This window comes from Oryctolagus cuniculus, chromosome 2 (assembly GCF_964237555.1).
Source record: "Oryctolagus cuniculus chromosome 2, mOryCun1.1, whole genome shotgun sequence".
Taxonomy (NCBI): Eukaryota; Metazoa; Chordata; class Mammalia; order Lagomorpha; family Leporidae; genus Oryctolagus; species Oryctolagus cuniculus.
The window spans coordinates 184,905,194-184,924,180 of NC_091433.1; the positions used below are offsets into that span (position 1 = coordinate 184,905,194).

The 18,987-nt window shown below is 42.1% G+C and overlaps 2 protein-coding genes across 9 annotated transcripts in view; one reads left to right on the plus strand and one right to left on the minus strand.

Annotated features, from left to right (window-relative positions):
• The window catches only part of GEN1 (GEN1 Holliday junction 5' flap endonuclease), a 39,304-nt gene extending 26,594 nt beyond the window's left edge, over positions 1-12,710 (minus strand). Inside the window, exons 1-4 of one of the 2 annotated variants that reach the window (XM_002710039.5) lie at positions 12,256-12,710; positions 2,791-2,963; positions 1,942-2,128; positions 432-608 (exon numbers count right to left, since the gene is read on the minus strand). In XM_002710039.5, the coding sequence (XP_002710085.2) occupies positions 432-608; positions 1,942-2,128; positions 2,791-2,951 (525 nt within the window). In that variant the 5' untranslated portion in view covers positions 2,952-2,963; positions 12,256-12,710. Of the gene's footprint in view, positions 1-431; positions 609-1,941; positions 2,129-2,790; positions 2,964-4,031; positions 4,162-12,255 lie in introns of those variants that run through there. The other variant, XM_070069746.1, reaches the window with a different exon arrangement.
• SMC6 (structural maintenance of chromosomes 6) overlaps positions 12,703-18,987 on the plus strand; it is a 99,869-nt gene continuing 93,584 nt past the window's right edge. Inside the window, exons 1-2 of one of the 7 annotated variants that reach the window (XM_051840208.2) lie at positions 12,784-12,921; positions 15,723-15,834. The gene's annotated coding sequence lies outside the window, so the exon portion shown is untranslated. Of the gene's footprint in view, positions 12,922-13,091; positions 13,232-15,722; positions 15,835-18,987 lie in introns of those variants that run through there. The other 6 variants (XM_051840219.2, XM_051840235.2, XM_051840197.2 and 3 more) reach the window with 6 other exon arrangements.

The following is an 18,987-nucleotide window of genomic DNA, read 5'->3' on the forward strand; positions in this document are numbered from 1 at the left end:
CTGCTGTTTTCTCCCTAACCCTTCCCTGAAATTGCACTCTGTCCACTTTCTTTTAACTATTCTCCCCTAGAGTAGAGCTGTAAGCTCCCTTTCTATTTTGCCATCTTCTCTGGGAACACATCCTTTTATATTTCTACTTGCACATTTGGAGATGTTTTTGAGGATGAAATACTAAAACCTGGAATTCTGGGTCAAATCCATTTTAAGTACAATCCTGTGATATATTATTGAAACTGATTTAGAATTAAACCATATGAGACAAGTCAAGCCCTTTGGAGAGAAATCTACATTTTAAAGGAGCAAACTATGTGGCAATGGTATTTTAAATAAACAGTAAATATTCGGCAACTGCTATATGCCAGGTATTTTAAATATTTTTACATGCATCATTTCATTTAATGAGTCCTTTTAAAAGAGAAAGAAAAAGCTACCTTCACATTCATTGTGAAGTTTCTGTAAACAGTCTGGGCCCCATAAAGAAAAGCATCTCCATCATTGGTGAGGCAGCCATCTACATAACCTTCGGCATTGAGGTAGGCACACATGGCTTCAGCTTCCCCAGCGGCTTGAACCCAGGGTATTCCTAAGCAGTCCAGCAAATCCAGGCACTGAAAACAAGTAGGTGCAAGAAATTACAAATTTTTGTAACTGTTAATTTCTTCAGTTTTTTAACTTAGCTGTGTATTACAAACAGTAGCTAGTTAGGGGTTTTTAAAAATCATTATATTTAATAAACTATGAACACTAAATACCTGATGATATTAAAGTTAACACAAAACTTTTAGGAATAATAATAATATTGTGCATATGTCTTTTCTTGTTTGTCACCTTTTAGAGAAAGGTACTAAAATATTCAAAGTGATACAATTTTTTGGCTGGGGGTTGCCTCAAAATAATGTGGGAGAGGGGAGTGGTGGGGCAAAGATAACACAAGATGGGTCAAGAGAATGACATTTTCCAGATTCATCTATTTTGTTGCAAATAACCGGATTTCATTTTTTTAACACTGATTTACTTTTTTTTTCAATTTTTATCACACCTCTGAAAAGTATTACTACCCTCCTTTTAGAGATAAGAAATGAGGCAGAGATAGGTTAAAAATCTTGCCCAACGTCTTGGCTTCTAGTTGTCAATACCAGAACATGGACACTTAGAAATTCAGGTTAGTTTTACTCTAAAATATAACCTTTTCCTTCTAGCTAGATTGGGTTTCTATTCATAGTAAGGTTAATTATTAAAGATGGTGACTGGCATTGTGGTGTAGCAGGTTAAGCCTCCACCTGCAGTGCCGGTATCCCATATAGGCAGCAGTTTGAATACTGGCTGTCCCATTTCTGATCCACTTCTCTGCTGATGGCATGGGAAAGCAGTGGAAGATGGTCCAAGTGCTTGGGCTCCTGCACTCAAGTGGGAGACCTGGAACAGTTTCCTGGCTTTGGCCTAGCTCCAGCTGTTGTGGCCATTTGGGAAGTAAACTAGCAGATGGAAGATTTCTTTCTCTAACTCTGCCTCTCAAATAAAGACAATTAAATTAAAAAAAATTATTAAAGATGACAGGAATGGGTATTTGGTGCAATGGTTAAGATACAGCCAAGACACCTGTATCCCTTATCAGTGCCTCGTTACAGTCCTAGCTGCGCTTCTGATTAGCATCCTGCTAATGTACACCCTGGGAAACAGCAGGCGATGACTCAAATTTCCTGGTTCCCTGCCACTCATGTGGGAGACCCAGATTAAGTTCCTGGCTCCTGACTTTGGTCTGGCTCAGCCCCAGCTGTTGTGGGCATTTAGGGACTGAACCAGTAGATGTGAGCTCTGTTTGTGTCTCTCTCCCTTTCAAATAAAAATAAGTTTTAAATTAATTTTTAAAAGATGACATATTTTAGTAGAGTAAAATATATTCTTGAAATCTGAATTATTGAATTAAATCTGAAGGCTCACCTCTCTCAAAACCAGTTTAAAGTGTGATCTCCCTGTTTGCTGAGACAATGTTTTTCCAGAAGACCCATAACGAATTTGATTCCTCTTGCTTATGACATCAGCTTTCAGCTTTGGTGGTTCCCCTTCCATAACAAACACTAATTTGACATCCATTTGCATTAAATATGAGATACGAAAAAACAGGTTTCTGAAATGTATAAATCAGTATTAATACAACCATCATAAATTTACTGCAAGTCAAAATAGAAATAAAGGCAAGAACAATAGACTAGTATCAAAAGCATTACATGCAATAACATTTTATTTACTAAGTTAACATTTTGCTCAGTGGGAAACCACTGAATGTTCTTCTGCAAGGGAGACTTAACTGTCATCCTAACTGCTATGCGGAAAACAGCCTGGAGGAGGCGGCCCAGAGAAGGGGAAGGGAAATTTGTGAAGATGTCAGTTCAGCAGCCCCGGTGAAGGACCAGCGTGGTGCAGACTGAAGTGCTGTCTCTGACAGTGAGTGGAGTTTGTGAACACAAAGGACAGTGTAGAAGTGGAACTGGCAAGACTTACTAATGGAGTGGACAAAATAAGGAGACAATGGCTCCCAATTTCTGGCTATTAATAACTGAAGCATCCTAGTTGGTATGTTATTTAGGACAATGAAGAGGGTTAAAGATGGAAATCTGTGAGTTATCACTATACAAGGGGGCAGATCTGGACACATACATACCTTAAAATCTCAAAATGCAAAAGGACAACAAGAAAAAGAAATCAAGTAGAAACAAGACTAAGACCACAAGTGTGCTTACACAATTACACATCTACAGCCTGAGAACTTTGATTACATATTTATTATACCTGAGATGTGGCTTCATGACGGTTCCAATCATTTTTTTGACTGTCTGTGCTTCACACACCCAGAGACTCAGATCAACTGCAATAGTTTTCCCACCAAGATTCTGCAAGTGGATGTGTTGCTTCACAGGCTCCAGAATTTGCCACAAGTCATTCACTCCCATTCTGCTGATAATCTGTTATTTGAAACATAACTTAATTTTTAAAAACAAGATTTATTTATTTGAAAGGCAGAGCTACAGAGAGGCAGAAGCAGAGAGAGAGAGAGAGAGAGAGAGGTCTTCCATTCGCTGGTTTACTCCCCAGATGGCTGCAATGGCCAGAGCCAGGCCAATCTGAAGCCAGGAGCCGAGAGCTTCTTCCAGGTCTCCCATGCAAGTGCAGGGGCCCAAAGACTTTGGCCATCTTCTACTGCTTCCCTAGGCCATAGGAAAGTGAGCTGGATGGGAAGTGGAGTATCTGGGACTTGAACAGCACCCATATGGGATGCCAGCACTGCAGGCTGGTGGCTTTACCTGCTATGTCACAGTGCCGGCCCCTAAAACATAACTTTATAAACTGTTGTTAAAAGCTCTTGGGTACCAGTCCTCTATCATAATCAGGGAAACAAAAACAAAAACAAAAAGCAAAACCAAAAAACCAAGAGCAAGATAATAAGTAAAAAAAAACTGAAGGAAACACCAAAGGATTAATGAAGAAAAATGGATGGGAAAGTGGGGGTAAAACAAGGGATAAGAAAACAGAAAGAGCATTAGATTTTTATGTTGCAAAGTCATACATGTTCATTTTGAAAAAATAAAAGGAAAATTTAAAGAAAAGATGTTTTGGCTGGTGCCGCAGCTCACTAGGCTAATCCTCGTGTCGGTATTCCGGGTTCTAGTCCCGGTTGCTCCTCTTCCAGTCCAGCTCTCTGCTGTGGCCCGGGAAGGCAGTGGAGGATGGCCCAAGTGCTTGGGCCCTGCACCCGCATGGGGGACCAGGAGGAAGCACCTGCCTCCTGGCTTCGGATTGGCACAGCGCATCGGCCCTAGCGGCCATTTGGAGGGTGAACCAACGGTAAAAGGAAGACCTTTCTCTCTGTCTCTCTCTAACTGCCTGTCAAAAAAAAAAAAAAAAAAAAAAAAAAAGTTTTATGTCATCTACAGTTATACCACCCAAATAAAACTAATGTTAAACGTTTTTCTTTGTACAGTGAGTACATGATATTTTAAAAACAAAACTCACTTAAGCTCTGCTATTTTTACCTGCTTTAGTATTTTCCTCCTCCTTTGTAATTGTTTGATAATGATAGAGGTAGTTTGTAATGGAAATTGAGTCTGACTATACAAATACAATCCAGATCATCATTGACATCATCAACAGTTGACCTTTGTTCATTCCAAAAACACAAAGCAGAAGACAAAAGTAAATTAAGTCAAAGGCTCTTCTGTATTCAGAAACCTGGTGAATATAACTGATGTACTGTCTGTTCCTTTAAACAGCCATCCTAAGTAATTTTTTTTCAAATTGCACTTCCGTAATGTTAACTAGGCACCTACCATTCTCATCATACACTCCTGTGCAAGGAAAGGGAAGATTTGTGGGAACAAGCACCTGCATGCTCTTTCTGTTCTATTTTCTCAAAACTCCTCATTACTCATGTTCCTAATAAGATTTTGCTCTAGAAAAATTTTAGGAGTCTGCATTAGCAGGAAGCTGTAATCCAGAGCAGAGCCAGGACTTAAATGCAGGCACTCTGATCTGGAATGCAGGTGTGCCACTGGCCATCTTAACTGCTGTGTCAAGCACTCACCCCAAACTTATCTTTTCACACAATTTTTTTTCAATATCTTTTTGAAGTACCCTTGTATCTCATATACATATATATGTAAATATTCCAGAATCTGAAATGCAAAATACTTCTTGTTTCATGCATTTCAGATAGGAGATACTCAAGATATGATAGAACCAGTTCTATTTTTTCTCCAGGCATGTGTGGCTACTCCCAGTGAATCATATTCCATTAATGTCCCGGAATGAAACAACCTAGTACAGGACTACAACAAGTTTCAGTGATGTGTCTCTGATTTTTCTTTACCAGGATCCTCAGAGGGAATACAGTTTATATCACAGTCATATATGTGTGTATGCCATCAGACACAAAAAGAAGTGGCAATCTTCATTACTCTTCAGTTTTATATGTGTCGTTACCTTATATAATGAATCACTCAGGACATGATAGAAAGATTGAACCTTATGGCTGGGAGAGCCATAGAAAATGCACCTTGCCCAAGTCCCCAGGGCTAATTCCTAGGCCATCTTAAGGAAACTAGAAAATCTGAATCATTCTTCCCTCAAAAAGCTATACTGAAGTCTCATTTAATATCCAAGTATTTGGAAATTTGCCAAAGACTGCTTTCTAATATGACCCATGAATTACATATTTGGTCACTTCTAAATCTTTAGAAACAAACCATCTAAAGATTCATAATTTATTTTCCCAAATCATTACATATAAGGGCCACATTTAGTTTTAATTTTTTGTTTTTTAAAGATTTATTTGGGGCTGGCGCTGTGGCATAGCAGGTAAAGCCGCTGCCTGCAGTGCCCACATCCTGTATGGGCGCTGGTTCGAGTCCCAGATGCTTCACTTCCAATCCAGCTCTCTACTATGGCTTGGGAAAGCAGTAGAAGATGGCCCAAGTCCTTGGGCCCCTGCACCCACCTGGGAGACCCGGAAGAAGTTCCAGGCTTCTGGCTTTAGATCAGTGCAGCTCCAGCTGCTGCAGCCAGTTGGGGAGTGAACCAGTGATGGAAGACCTCTCTCTCTCTGCCTCACCTTTTCTCTGTGTAACTCTTTCAAGTAAATAAAAAGTCTTTAAAAATATGAATGTTAGGGTTTCAGAGAGAGGTAGAGACACAGAGAGAGGGCTTCCATCACTGGTTTACTCCTTAGATGACTGCAGCTGCTGGAGCTGGTCCAATCAGGAGCCCAGAGTTTCATCCAGATCTCCCAAGTGGAGGCAGGGACCAAAATACTGGGGCCATCTTCCACTGCTTTCTCAGGCCATTAGCAGGGAGTTGGTGCCCATATGAGGTACTGTCGGTGGCTTAAACTGCCATTGCCACAACAGTGAAGGGCCACATTTTTTGAAACTTTTTTTAATTTGAAAAATAATATATACATATGATTATTTAATAAAGGAAACAACACATAGGTATCTGTTTTGGAGAATAATTCTTGCCATGCCTGAGTTGAAGTTATCCCAGGTATTTTGTACCTGTGTTCATTTGAAAACTTGGAGACTTTTATCAGTATGCATAGATCGATCTCATTTTTTATTTGCTGTAAAATCCAGTCTATCGTCTGAACATACCATCATCTGCTTAGTCCTCTGTTGAAAATGCTTGGTTCTTTCCAGGATATATTGTATATAGATCTGTATATGTCCAAGAGCTTATCGTAAAATAAACCACTGGAAGAGGTATTGATCAGTTGGAAGTATTCTACTTTTAAAATTTTGACCACCTGCCTCAAATTCATGTTTAAATGAAGTAAGATGTTATGACAGTGTTCTTCCAGAGAGAGGAATTGAATTATTTCCTTCAATAGCAATGTATTCTAATATCCAGTGTGAGTCACACATGAGAGGAAAAAAAACTGTCAACAACTTCATGTACAAACTTGAGTTTTATGTGTTCTGTGGTTAATATTTTAAAAGTCCCTTCATAATAATGCCTTAGAGACTATATGCACATATTGTTTTTCCAGCATTAAGCAAAACTTTTCATATTCAGTCTAAATCTATGCCACAATGCTGTACTCAATCAATGGAGCTTCTTGATGTAAAATAAAGTTAGCACTGGATTACCATTAGCTATCAAATGTTTCTTTGTATTTATAAATCTGTATATTTTTCTTTGTAAAAGATATATCCAGTACAAACACTGCCTTTCTTACAAAGGTTAGGATGTTATGCCTCTGCTTGGAAATGTAGAATAAAGGAACAAGGAACTCTACATTAAACAGAATAGGTTTTATAAAAAACACAGCTGTTGGGGGTGTGATTTACCTTTAGAAAAATAGGATATAATAATTAGAACTTTATACAGTTTTAACCTTTTAAAATCAACCGATTAACCTATAAAACTTTAGACTTTTTGTCTAGCACCTTTAGATAAGTTAAGCAAGTTTCATATAGCTGACAAATCCACTATGAATAGAGAAAAGATGAATGGGAAGGTTATGATGAAGCTATGAAAGGAAAATGAAACAAGATTAATAGATGGTCACTTGTGATGTGTTTTCTCAGAAAGAATAGAGGCTTAGGAGGAAGAAGGCTTAATGAAAAGTATTTGTGAAAACACTATAAAGTAAAGCTATGGGAAGGAATGGCAGAATGATGCCTTCCCTTGCTGCCTAACCCCCATCACCTCGGCTCCTTTCTTTGCTGACGCCTCCCCTCCTTCGGGACCCCCTGGACTGTGGTGGCAACAAGTGATGGCTCCATTAGTAGGGACCCTGTCACCTGCATGAAAGACCTAGAATGAGTTCCCAGCTCCAGGCTTCGACCTGGTCCAGGCCAACTATTGTGAGCATTTGGAGAGTGAAGCGGTGGACAGAAAGCAGCTCTTTCTCAAATAAAATTTTTTAAAAGGTAAGCTTATTCTGGAGCAAAACTAATTTTTGAAAGCCATGCATACATTTTTTATTAATATGCCCTTCCATGTAAACCCCTTATAACTAGGAGGTTGGAACCCAAGTCTTAAACACAAAATTAACTATATACACTTTATATACATAGTCCAGAAGTAATTTCATACAACATTTTAAAATAATTTTATGCATGAAATAAAGTTTCAAAGTGTGGAAATTTTCAATATGTGGTATCATGTCAGTGCTCAAAGTTTTGGATTTAGGATCCTTTTGGATTTCCGGATTGGGAATGCTCAACCTGTAATACATTATGTCTCTCACAATTAGGATCCTTTGGCAATATAAAGGCTTATCACAGTTCCCGTAAGTAATATCTGTCATATAACACTATCACACTTAATTTCTCATGTCACTTTAATTTCTTTTGCCATAAATAAGCCTGATTTAAAGAATGAGTAACTAGTTATATTACAAAATAACTGGCAATGGTAATTGAAAGATATCTGCAGTGTCTACCTAGGATATTTACTTTGGCTATACTTCAAAAAGGTGAGTAAAGATCACAAAGTTATCATAATGGCTAGTTAAACACAACTGGTACGAATAACATAGACAAAAAAACAAAGTACAGCCCTCAATCCTTACCATCTCTGTGCTAAAAGTCTTCTCCATTTTCCCTCAGCTAAGTGAAAATGGTTACCACACTAACCTATCTCAAAGCCTATTAAACTGATTTGGCACTTAACCTACAATCTCTGTATATCTACTGAAATGGATTTGAAAAAGGCTGTTAAATTCTTTTCAGAGGCATAAAAAATTACTACTGTGCAACATGCTTCATTTTGTACTTTTCTCTCTGAATTACAGGACATAGGGGGTAATTTTCATAGGCGCTATCCTCTGTAGACACTGTAGAGTCTTTTTATCCTTAGTAATTTATTAATGAATTTGTTAGATCTTTAATTACTACAAAACTATTCCTACGGTCTAAAAAATATGGATTAGAATTATGCTAAGCAACAATATTGAAGGAATTGGGTATAGGCCTGGGAATCAGAACTTTTCTTCACTCTCGTGTCTTCTAATATTCTTTATCCCACATCATCTGATATGTCTCCTGAGGTCTCAACTAGAATATCTAACTGCCTACTTGTTATCTGCCAATGAACACATAATATGCTAACTCTGATTCTACCACCTCTCCTCAAAACTGTTTCTCCTCGTCATCTTTCCCAAATATGTATGCACTCAGCCAGAAACCTAGCAGTCATTCTTGATTTTTCTCTTTCTTTTGCTCCCAATAAACTTGTCAGCAAGACCACTGTCTCCATGATACATCCTAAATCCGGTGTCTAATGATACTTTCCTGATGTGGCCTACAGGATACTGCAGCTGGCTCCTCACTGGCCTTCCTGCTTTCCCTTTTCAGGATCCTCCCCGGCCACACGGAAGCCAGAGGGATGTTGTTTGACAGCTCAAACATTAAAACCATCATCTTTTTGTTTATGGGTAGTGAATTTCCTTGCTGGTGACACAACTTATTTAATTCACAAGTTTCTACATTTATAGTAGCAATCTTATAAACAGTTATAAAATGTAAAATTTGTTTATGCAAAATTATGTGTTCTAAATATATTCTTTTAAATTATTAATATAGGATTATCCTCAGTACAGTCACAATCTAAGCTTAAATATACATGCTCTTTTAGAAGAAGATTCATGCCGGCGCCGCAGCTCACTAGACTAATCCTCTGCCTTGCGGCGCTGGCACACCGGGTTCTAGTCCCGGTCGGGGCACCGGATTCTGTCCCGGTTGCCCCTCTTCCAGGCCAGCTCTCTGCTGTGGCCAGGGGGTGCAGTGGAGGATGGTCCAAGTGCTTGGGCCCTGCACCCCATGGGAGACCAGGAGAAGTACTTGGCTCCTGCCATCGGATCAGCGTGATGTGCCGGCCGCAGCACGCTGGCCACGGCGGCTATTGGAGGGTGAACCAACGGCAAAGGAAGACCTTTCTCTCTCTCTCTCTCTTACTGTCCACTCTGCCTGTCAAATAAATAAATAAATAAATAAATAAAAAGAAGATTCATAAAAGTAGAGTATTAAAAGACTACTTACATAATTTTGTAAGGGAAAATAACATGAAATGTATATTTTATTAAAAGAACACCATAGTTATTATTTTTTTTTTTTTTAATTTTTGACAGGCAGAGTGGACAGTGAGAGAGAGAGACAGAGAGAAAGGTCTTCCTTTGCCGTTGGTTCACCCTCCAATGGCCGCCGCGGCTGGCGCACTGCGCTGATCTGAAGCCAGGAGCCAGGTGCTTCTCCTGCTCTCTCATGGGGTGCAGGGCCCAAGTACTTGGGCTATCCTCCACTGCACTCCCTGGCCACAGCAGAGAGCTGGCCTGGAAGAGGGGCAACCGGGACAGAATCCGGCGCCCCGACCGGGACTAGAACATGGTGTGCCGGCACCGCAAGGTGGAGGATTAGCCTGGTGAGCCGTGGCGCCAGCTCATAGTTAGTTTTAAGAGAGCAGTTAATCTCAAATCTCTGTTTCCATCATCTATTGTTTCCCTTCCTGGTCACACGTTATTGGTACTAATTATTTCCCTGAAATGGCATTAATGGTTAAGACTATAAAAGCATGTAGAACTCCTAAAAGGGACAGACTGGTACAGCTTTTAAGATAATGAACTATACTGAAAGATAGAACAGATGGCTCTTGTATGTGGTTATAATCAACTTAATGAGATTACTTAAAAATAGTTCAGCATTAAGTGAAATTTAAAAGCAATACACACACCAAATTTATGAAAAACTATGTATAGTTTTGTCATGTTATGTTTTAATAGAGTGAAATTTGAAATTTTTTTGTGGTGTGGAATTTGGTGAGTCTATTGTCCTTTGTAATTTTATTTATATCAATTTACTCAGGCAATCAATATATATGACATGTTCACAATTCTTAGTTGTGGTAAAAGAATATTATGTCAATCAAAAAACTTAAGACAACACATAGCAAATAACTTTACGGTTTACAAGTAGCTTCAATTTATTTAGTTTACTGAAAAAAAAGCACAGGACTTGTGAAAGACAGTCTAGGATTTGGTATTAGATATATCACTGGTTAGGTATATGACCTTGGAAAGACATTTAGCCTTTCTGTAAGATGAGAGGAAGTAAATAAAGGTAAGTACAAGATTATAATACCTTTTGAATCTATGACCAATTTTGGTAGTTTGGAAGAAATTACTGGTTGGAAGGAAGAGCATAAACTTCTAGCTGGAATAAAGGGCTTACGAGTCCACTTCAAGTTAAAACAAAAACAAATCCTTTGATGTAACCATATGGTGCCCATAAATCAATTTATGCTTCTAAAACTTCCTTAAAAGCTAATAAGCTTTTATTGGTTAATTATAAAACTGAATGAGGTGAGAAAAACACAGACCCTTGCTAATTCCACTAATGAATCAAATTTAAAGAACATAAAAAGAGAGCATTGACTTATGCAAAAATCCATTTTATTAAAGCAACAGCTTTCCATCCTATTTCAGCTTCAAATAAATACTTTCGAAAAAATTCTTTAACAATAAAGTGGGAAATATTTAAATTTCCCAATTCCCACTTAGATGGTTATATTTTCATATAGATTGGTAAATGGTGTAAACTTTCAGTCAGTGTGAAAGTGTTACCGAATGGAATTCACCACCTACCTTCACTACCGAATGCTACTTTTTAGATTTCTTTTGTTTTATTTTCACATGACTTTAAGCTTTGAGGTTTAATATAACCCTGGCTTACCTTACTTGTCAAAAAATATTAAACACATAGAATTTACCAGGAATGCTTTTAGGTGCTGGACCAAAAAAAAAAGAAGCCAGGCTCTGCGTTTAGGGAACTTAGGTAAGCCTGTAGATTAAAAAGGGCACTATACCAGCGTCACCAGTACAGACCCAGAGGTCAGGAGAGAGGCCACCTGCCCAGTGTCTGGATTACGGGAGGCTTCCTGGAGGAAGCGCTTCTCAGCCAGGACCCGCCAATGGTGACCGGCCCACAGGGACGCGGCAGCGGGGCTGGGGGCTCTGCGGGCCCCTCCGCTGTTGACAGAGTGTCCTCCTACACAAGCAGGCCGCCGGCTGCGACCCCACTGAGGCCTCCCGTGCTCCACGCGTGACCTGGCGGTTTTAAGCCACATTTCACGTCAGTTGCAACGTTCCCCCCGGAGCTAGCAGAGGAGGGCCCGCGCCCCTGGAGAGAACAGGGCTGTCTCCATGGCCCCCAAGCCTACCAGCACACCGTGTGTGAATCCGGCCCCTCCAATGGGCACCCGAGACTGCCCCAAGGCAAAGAGAACAACGCCTTCAACACCCGGCACTTCCTGCAAGCCAGCGACTCCTCGGGGCGCTGCACCTGGTCTCCGCTGGACCAGCCGCTCTTCTGTCACTTGCCAATCAAATAAAAAGCGTCCGCTTGTTTGCACATCGTTTCTCGGTTTTTTATTTCTATAAAGAACCCATGAAACTCGCTAAGGCAACCGCCCTCCCCTCCACAACCGGTAACACACTGGAGACTCCGACGGGGTCAGACAAGCCGTGGGCCGACGGCAAGTCGAAGGGGAACCGGGTGGGAGAGGTTTTATTACTGGAGGCCCAAGGCTCCAGGACAGCAAGCCGGGCAGCCGCAGGGCCCGCGGCCGGGTCAGATTTTCGACCTCACGCAGAGGCCGCAGCCTGAGGCGTCTCTGGGGCCCGGGCGTCACCCCGGAACCCAGAGCTTGCCCCTAACTCGGATTTTCCCAGGAACCAATTTACGTAAGCACCGCCGCGGGACTTACCCGGACAGCGACTTCTCCTTGGTTTAGGAAGCAGCCCCTTCTTTATTTACCAGCTTGGGCCTGAATCCTCACTACTGCTGCCGCCAAGTTTCTGAATTTTCTCAAACAAACAAAAAGTCCCTCGTGCCTTTCCCCAGGCAAAGCCCAGGAACCGCCCGGACACAATTCGAATCGCGCGCCCTCGCCAGGAGGCCCCGCCTCTTCCGGGAAGTGACTGTTTCCGCGTCCCTCCCCGTAGCCGGGCCGGGCCAGTGGACGCATGCGCGGACCTGTTGCCGGGGACGCGCCGTTCTCTTTCCTTTCACTTAAGCGGATCTCCCGCCTCCCTAGCGTTCGGCCGCCGTCGCGTAGCGCGTGCCTAGCAGCCACCCTTGCCCGCCCAGGGGCAGTTCGGGGCTGTCCTCTTCGACTCCGGTGGCGCGAATTCCCCGCACCGCGCACGCGCGGGCGGAGTCGGGGGGGGGGGGGCGGGGCGCACGCGCGGATCGTCCCGCGGTGGGCGCCGGGGCGGCGGGGTTCCAGCGTTCTCCGGTGGCGATCGCGCGGCTCCCGGTGGGCCAACGGCTGCCGGCCCAGGCCGAGACGCCCCTGGGGTGGCTCAGGGCCCGGTGGCATCGCGACGGCCCGGCCTGTTGGGTTCCTTGAAGCAATTTCGACGTGGTGGAGGTAGGGTGAGGGCGCGCGCGGCGTCGCTCTGCTTCGCTGCGGGGTCTGTTGCCCCCGAGCCCACCCGGGCGGCCGCGGCAGGCGGGGTCGGCGCGGCCGCGGCGGGGTCCGGGCTATTCCGGGGCCTTCACGGGAGAGGCCCGGCCGGCGGCGCGGGAAACTTGGCGTCCGCGCGCGCCGCCGCTTCCCCGCGGCTGTCCCTAGACGGCCCCGGGCGTCGCCGAGAGCCCCGAGGAGCGGCTGGGGCGTCGTGGGCCCCGCGGGTCTGAGGGCTGCCTCCCTCTAACGGCTGTGGACGAATGTCACTTCGGTGAGGTGTTTTTTTTTTTTTTTTTTTTTTTGAGAAGTCCCACTGTGTTAACCTAGGGAAATTTAGTTGTGATCCGCGAAGGGTTTTTGACTGACGTTTGTTCTCCCTGGTTTCTCGTGGGAACGACCGGAGAGAGATCCTGACGAAGAATTGCGGGAAAACAGGACTCGGGTAGAGCCAGGGCTGCAGGACCCAGGGGGCTAGGGTGACACGGCGATGATTCCTAGAAAGAGCACCTGCTTGGTGTAGAAATCCTGAAGACAAACGACTGAGCGCTTGCTGCTCCGTGTATAGTTAAAGAATAGAGACTAAAAGCCAGCTTCCGTAATGTATATTCCAAGGGAACTTCCAGATTCCCCGACTTTTGGGTGGCTGCTTTGCAGCCCTTGAAAACATGCAGTAGCATGTGCAGGGGTCTGTGCATAGTTCTGGGAGGGTGTGAGCGGGCAGGGAGCGTGTTAGAACGTCTGCTTTAATCAACTATCGCATTCTTACGCTGAGTACTTTTGTGTCGGAAGGCATATTCAAAATTTCTTTTCCTGAATAGCTGCACGTGCCCAAAAAAGTTTGCAGACCACTAGAATATTACTTAAAAACATGTTTTTGTTTCCGTCAGAAATGGTTGTGTAACCTGCGCAGATTGGTACCACCTCTTAAGTTTCAGTTCTTCAAGTTGAAAACAGTGACACATTACCCAACTTACAGGATTATTAAAGATGTAGACAGAGAGAGGGAAAGTAAAAAAAAGGTTTATATAAAGGGTCTCTTCCTTTTTTAAAAAAAAAAAAAAGGTTTATTTTATTTATGTAAAAGAGTTACACAGAGAGAAGGAGAGGCAGAAAGAGAGAGAGAAATATCTTCCTCCTGCAGGTTTACTCCCCAGTTGGCGGTGGTGGCCAGAACTGAGAAAATCCGAAGCCAGGAGCCAGAAGCTTCTTCAGGTTTTTGCACACAGGTGCAGGGGCCCAAGCACTTGGGCCATCCTCCACTGCTTTCCCAGGCCATAGCAGAGAGCTGGAGCAGAAGTGGAGCAGCTGGGACTTGAACCGGCGCCCGTATGGGATGCCAGCACTTCAGACGGCGGCTTTACCTGCTACACCACAGCACTGGCCCCAAGAAAATTTTTAGTTGACCCCCCCTCATCTATGTAGAGTTAGTATAAAGCAGTTAATATTGAGTTGGGCAAAAAGTAAGGACAAGTGACACATTAAAAATTACTGATGAAAAGCAGGCTTATAGAGTGCCTCGTCTGTAGATGTTTATAGAAAAACTGTGTAACATTTGACTCAGTTTGAGACCAAAGTTAGGAAAAAAATGATGACATCTATATGTGGCTTACTTTCAGGAATTAGTAAATGATTCAGAACTTTACCTTAAGAGTATGCATTATATTTGAGATATAATTAAATGCGACAATTCTATAAATACAAACTGGTAAATCCAACTTACTGAGGGTCACGTGTAGTTGTTTATACTACATTAATGTTAGTATTTTTGAGTCTCTGTTTACATGAGTTACATCTTACCTTACTCAATAAAAAAAAATTACTTTTTTTTTTTAATTTTTACGTATTTATTTGAAAAAGTTAGAGAGAGAATGAGCGATCCAGCAAGATCCTCCATCCACTGGTTCACTCCCCAAAATGGCCACAACACTGAGGGCTGGGCCAGGTTGAAAAGCCAGGAGATTCATCAGGGTCTCCCAAGTGGATACAGGGGCCCAAGTACTTGGGCCATCCTCCACTGCTTTTCCAGGCCCTTTAGGAGGGAGCTGAATTGGAAGTGGAGCAGCCGATATCTATATGGGATGCAGGCACTGCAGGTGGAGGCCTAATCTGCTGTACCACAGCACTAGTCCGCCAGACTACTTTCTGTAAGTTTCTTAGTTCCACTCCCAAATCCACTTACACTGCAGAGAATAGTTTACTACCACCTGGCCTCTATATCTTAGGAATGCTTTGGGTGGGAGGGAGGTAGGGGGGAAGAATCACCATGTTCCCACTGCCTCTGTCTCTCTGTAACTCTGCATTTCAAATAAATACTAAAAAAAATAAATAAAAACAAAAAGTTATTCTGCTACAGAATTAGATAACTATTCTGTTTGTCACTACTGATAGTCCCCATGTTGGTATTAATGCGAAATATGAAATATTAAATACTTAAATAAAATTTAGAGATTTTAAATTCTGTTGAAGTTCATTTGATGGCTCTCATGTTTCCTATATACCTATATATTGTAATGAACCTTTAATTCTGGATTTTTCTTTTTGATTTGTTCCTATTCTGATGGAGTTTTCTTCCTGTAAAAGAGAATTGATGTGTTCCTAGTTCATAATATTTTATTTTAAAAATAAATAATTTTTAAAAATTTTGTATTGAGCATTGTTGACATGGTGAAACTCTTAGAGGGACTTTTCTGCTTTTAACAAATTGCAGAATATTTGAAAGATTTTTGCATCTGTGTATATAATATGTCTCTTTATCTTACTAGAAACACTTTTGCTGGTTAGCCTAGAACTTACTCTCAGGAAAATCTATCATCATTAAATGAGTATTTTTGAAAATCAACCATCATTGAATTACAGTGATTCCTATTTTGAAAGGTAGGATCCTTCAGTATTTGTTAGATGTAGGTTACCTTGGCAACCTAATAGCAAACTGCAAATTCCAGACCATGCCCACTTAACAAAAAACATTGTCATCTTGTGTAGTTTCAGTGTTCATATCTTTTGTATAGCATAGCATGTCACATTCCTTGTAAGACACTCACCACATTTCCCCTAGTGCATCTGCTCCCTAGTTTTACATGAAACATTGCTGGTTTTTTTTTTTGTTTGTTTTTTGTTTTTTTGACAGGCAGAGTGGACAATGAGAGAGACAGAGAGAAAGGTCTTCCTTTGCCGTTGGTTCACCCTCCAATGGCCGCCGCGGCCGGCGCGCTTCGGCCGGCGCACCGCGCTGATCCGATCGCAGGAGCCAGGAGCCAGGTGCTTCCTGGTCTCCCATGGGGTGCAGGGCACAAGCACCTGGGCCATCCTCCACTGCACTCCCTGGCCACAGCAGAGAGCTGGCCTGGAAGAGGGGCAACCGGGACAGAATCCGGCGCCCCAACCGGGACTAGAACCCGGTGTGCCAGCGCCGCTAGGCGGAGGATTAGCCTAGTGGGCCGCGGCGCCGGCCAGAAACATTGCTGTTTTCTAATGATAAAGTACTAAAATCAGTAGCTGGTGTCTGAGTGTCTGCTAACTGCAGGTTGATGTATGAGGCATTAATAAAAACTTTCTTAGGAGAATTTAATGTTGGGAAAACAAAAAAAAAAACGCTCTTTGCTCTTGTATAATAATCACTATTCAGTAGTTGAGAGGAGGCTAGAGAATGAGTGGGAGAAAAAAGTACTGGAGAAATAATGGTCTGGCAGTATTTCAGGGAATTTTAATTAGCAACAAGCTGAAACCAGAGTACATTATTTTTGATTCCTGCTATTAAATCATCTGAAAAATATGCTTGATTTGGGACATTTTGGTTTCTTGAAGAGATTCAAAATGTACTGTCAATTATTTGTTTAAAAAAAAAGAAGCCTAATTTTATAACTGAAATTGTACTTTGGCCCCAAAATTTTGTTTAGGTTAAATGTCCTTAGGATGTCATGATAGCTTTTAAATGATATTTTATTTATTATGTTAGATTGTTCATTACTACCAGGAAAGGGTAAAGGCTGAGCTCTTTAATGTGGTTCGTATCATTTCTCAAACTTTAATGTGGTTAGGTATCATGTGATGTGTTATTACTTTGAAGGTTCTGATTAACTTTGCCTAGGGTAGGGCTGAGATTCTGGATAGATGGCAAGTTCCCAAAACATGGAGTTGCTGCTCAGTGACATAGACTACATTCTGAGTGTCAAGAGTCTTCAAGACTCTGTTCTGTGTTTCTTCCCCCATAGCCCTCACTTTATTGTTGGCTATCTGTGCTTACGACTAGCTGCAGTTTATCATGGACTTCCTTCTGTGAGTGCACTTCAGAGAGTTCTTGGAAAAATGGAATTAAATGACAGTTATACTGCTGGCGCCGTGGCTCACTAGGCTAATCCTCCGCCTGTGGCGTGGGCACTCTGGGTTCTAGTCCCCGTCAGGGGCCGGATTCTGTCCCAGTTGCTCCTCTTCCAGTCCAGCTCTCTGCTGTGGCCCAGGAGTGCAGTGGAGGATGGCCCAAGTCCTTGGACCCTGCACCCGCTTGGGAGACCAGGAGGAAGCACCTGGCTCCTGGCCTCGGGTTGGCATGGTGCGCTGGCTGCAGCGCGCCGCCGGAGCGGCCACTGTGGGGTGAACCAACGGAAAAGGAAGATCTTTCTGTCTCTCTCTCTCTCACTGTCCACTCTGCCTGTCCAAAAAAAAACAAAAAACAAACAAAAAAAAAACCCACAATTATACTTTAGTGCAACAAAATCTTAACATTGTTTATACAAGAGATATTCAAAATTTTTTCTTACCTACCAATGTCTGACACTCTGCTAATTGGGACATTGAGATGCTTGCTTTCAGCTTTGTCCAGATTAGATAGACATGCAGGATACACTTGGCTTTTGCTAGCATGGGTTTGGGAGGAGCCAGTTTTTTTTTAAGTAGTGTTTGGCTGGAATAAAGGAGTATGATGGAACTTGTTTTCTGCTTTTATTACCTGCCCCCTTCCTAGCCCTTTAGTTAGAGAGAGCAAGATTTCAATGGAGCCTTTTCCCCCAGTACCTGTTGGTGTTGCCTGGTTGCTGGCTTCTCTGAGTCAACTTTTTTTAATTATGATGAAAGCAGGTCTAAAGCACTTCATCAACAAGAGTTTATTTTGACTCAAGGTTCAGAGGTTCACGTTCAAAGGTTCTGCAGGCTCTTGGTTCAGCCTCTGGTGATGTCATTCTTGCAGGCAGAGTCCCAAGATGGCACAGGGCATCCCATTGTAGGCAACACGGAGCATATGTGTCTCTCCTCTCTGCTTGTACAACCAGCAGGATTCAATCACAGGAATTCTACCTAACAGCTTAAGCCAATCTCTTAACCTCACAGAGGTCCTGCCTGTAAGCATCGTAAGTGGATTTAGTTTGCCCTTTTAGTACCATTAACATAAGACTTTGGGGACTATATTCCTACATGAGTTGGAACCAAATTGTATTCAAGCCGTAGTATGAAGTCTGAGATTTCTGAGGCAGAGTGAAAACTCAGTGAACTCCCATTGTTTCATTGCTTGAGTCCTGGGGTTGGATGGTTTGCTTTCTTCTTACTACCTTTCATAGTCTTAATGTCAGTTTTATATGCAATGTCCAGAGTCTTTAGTTTTACTTCATGAGAGGAATAGGAAAAAGTACATCTATTGCATTTTCCTGGAAACACAACTCTGATCACTTTTTCAGCTTGTGTTTGGGAGAGAGAATTAGAAACTGAGCTCTAACCCCATGCATATCCTTTATATCTTTCTAGTTTATAAGTTGTATACGTAAGCATTAAACTCATCTTATTAGAGAAAAATGAGATTAGAGAGGAAAAGAACTATTTGGAGAAAATGTTTAACACAGCTATCAAACTTACTCACTGCATGAAGGAACTCATGGTGACATATCAAGGCTTTAGAAAAAGTGATTTTGTGTAGTAAATTTGAGGCTTTAAATGGTCAGCATTTTGAAAAATAAAGTTACAAAAAATTGATTCAGAAAGCTGTAATGAACTCAAAAAAGTGTATATAACATAGAAATTCAGATTTTTTTTAAAATTTAC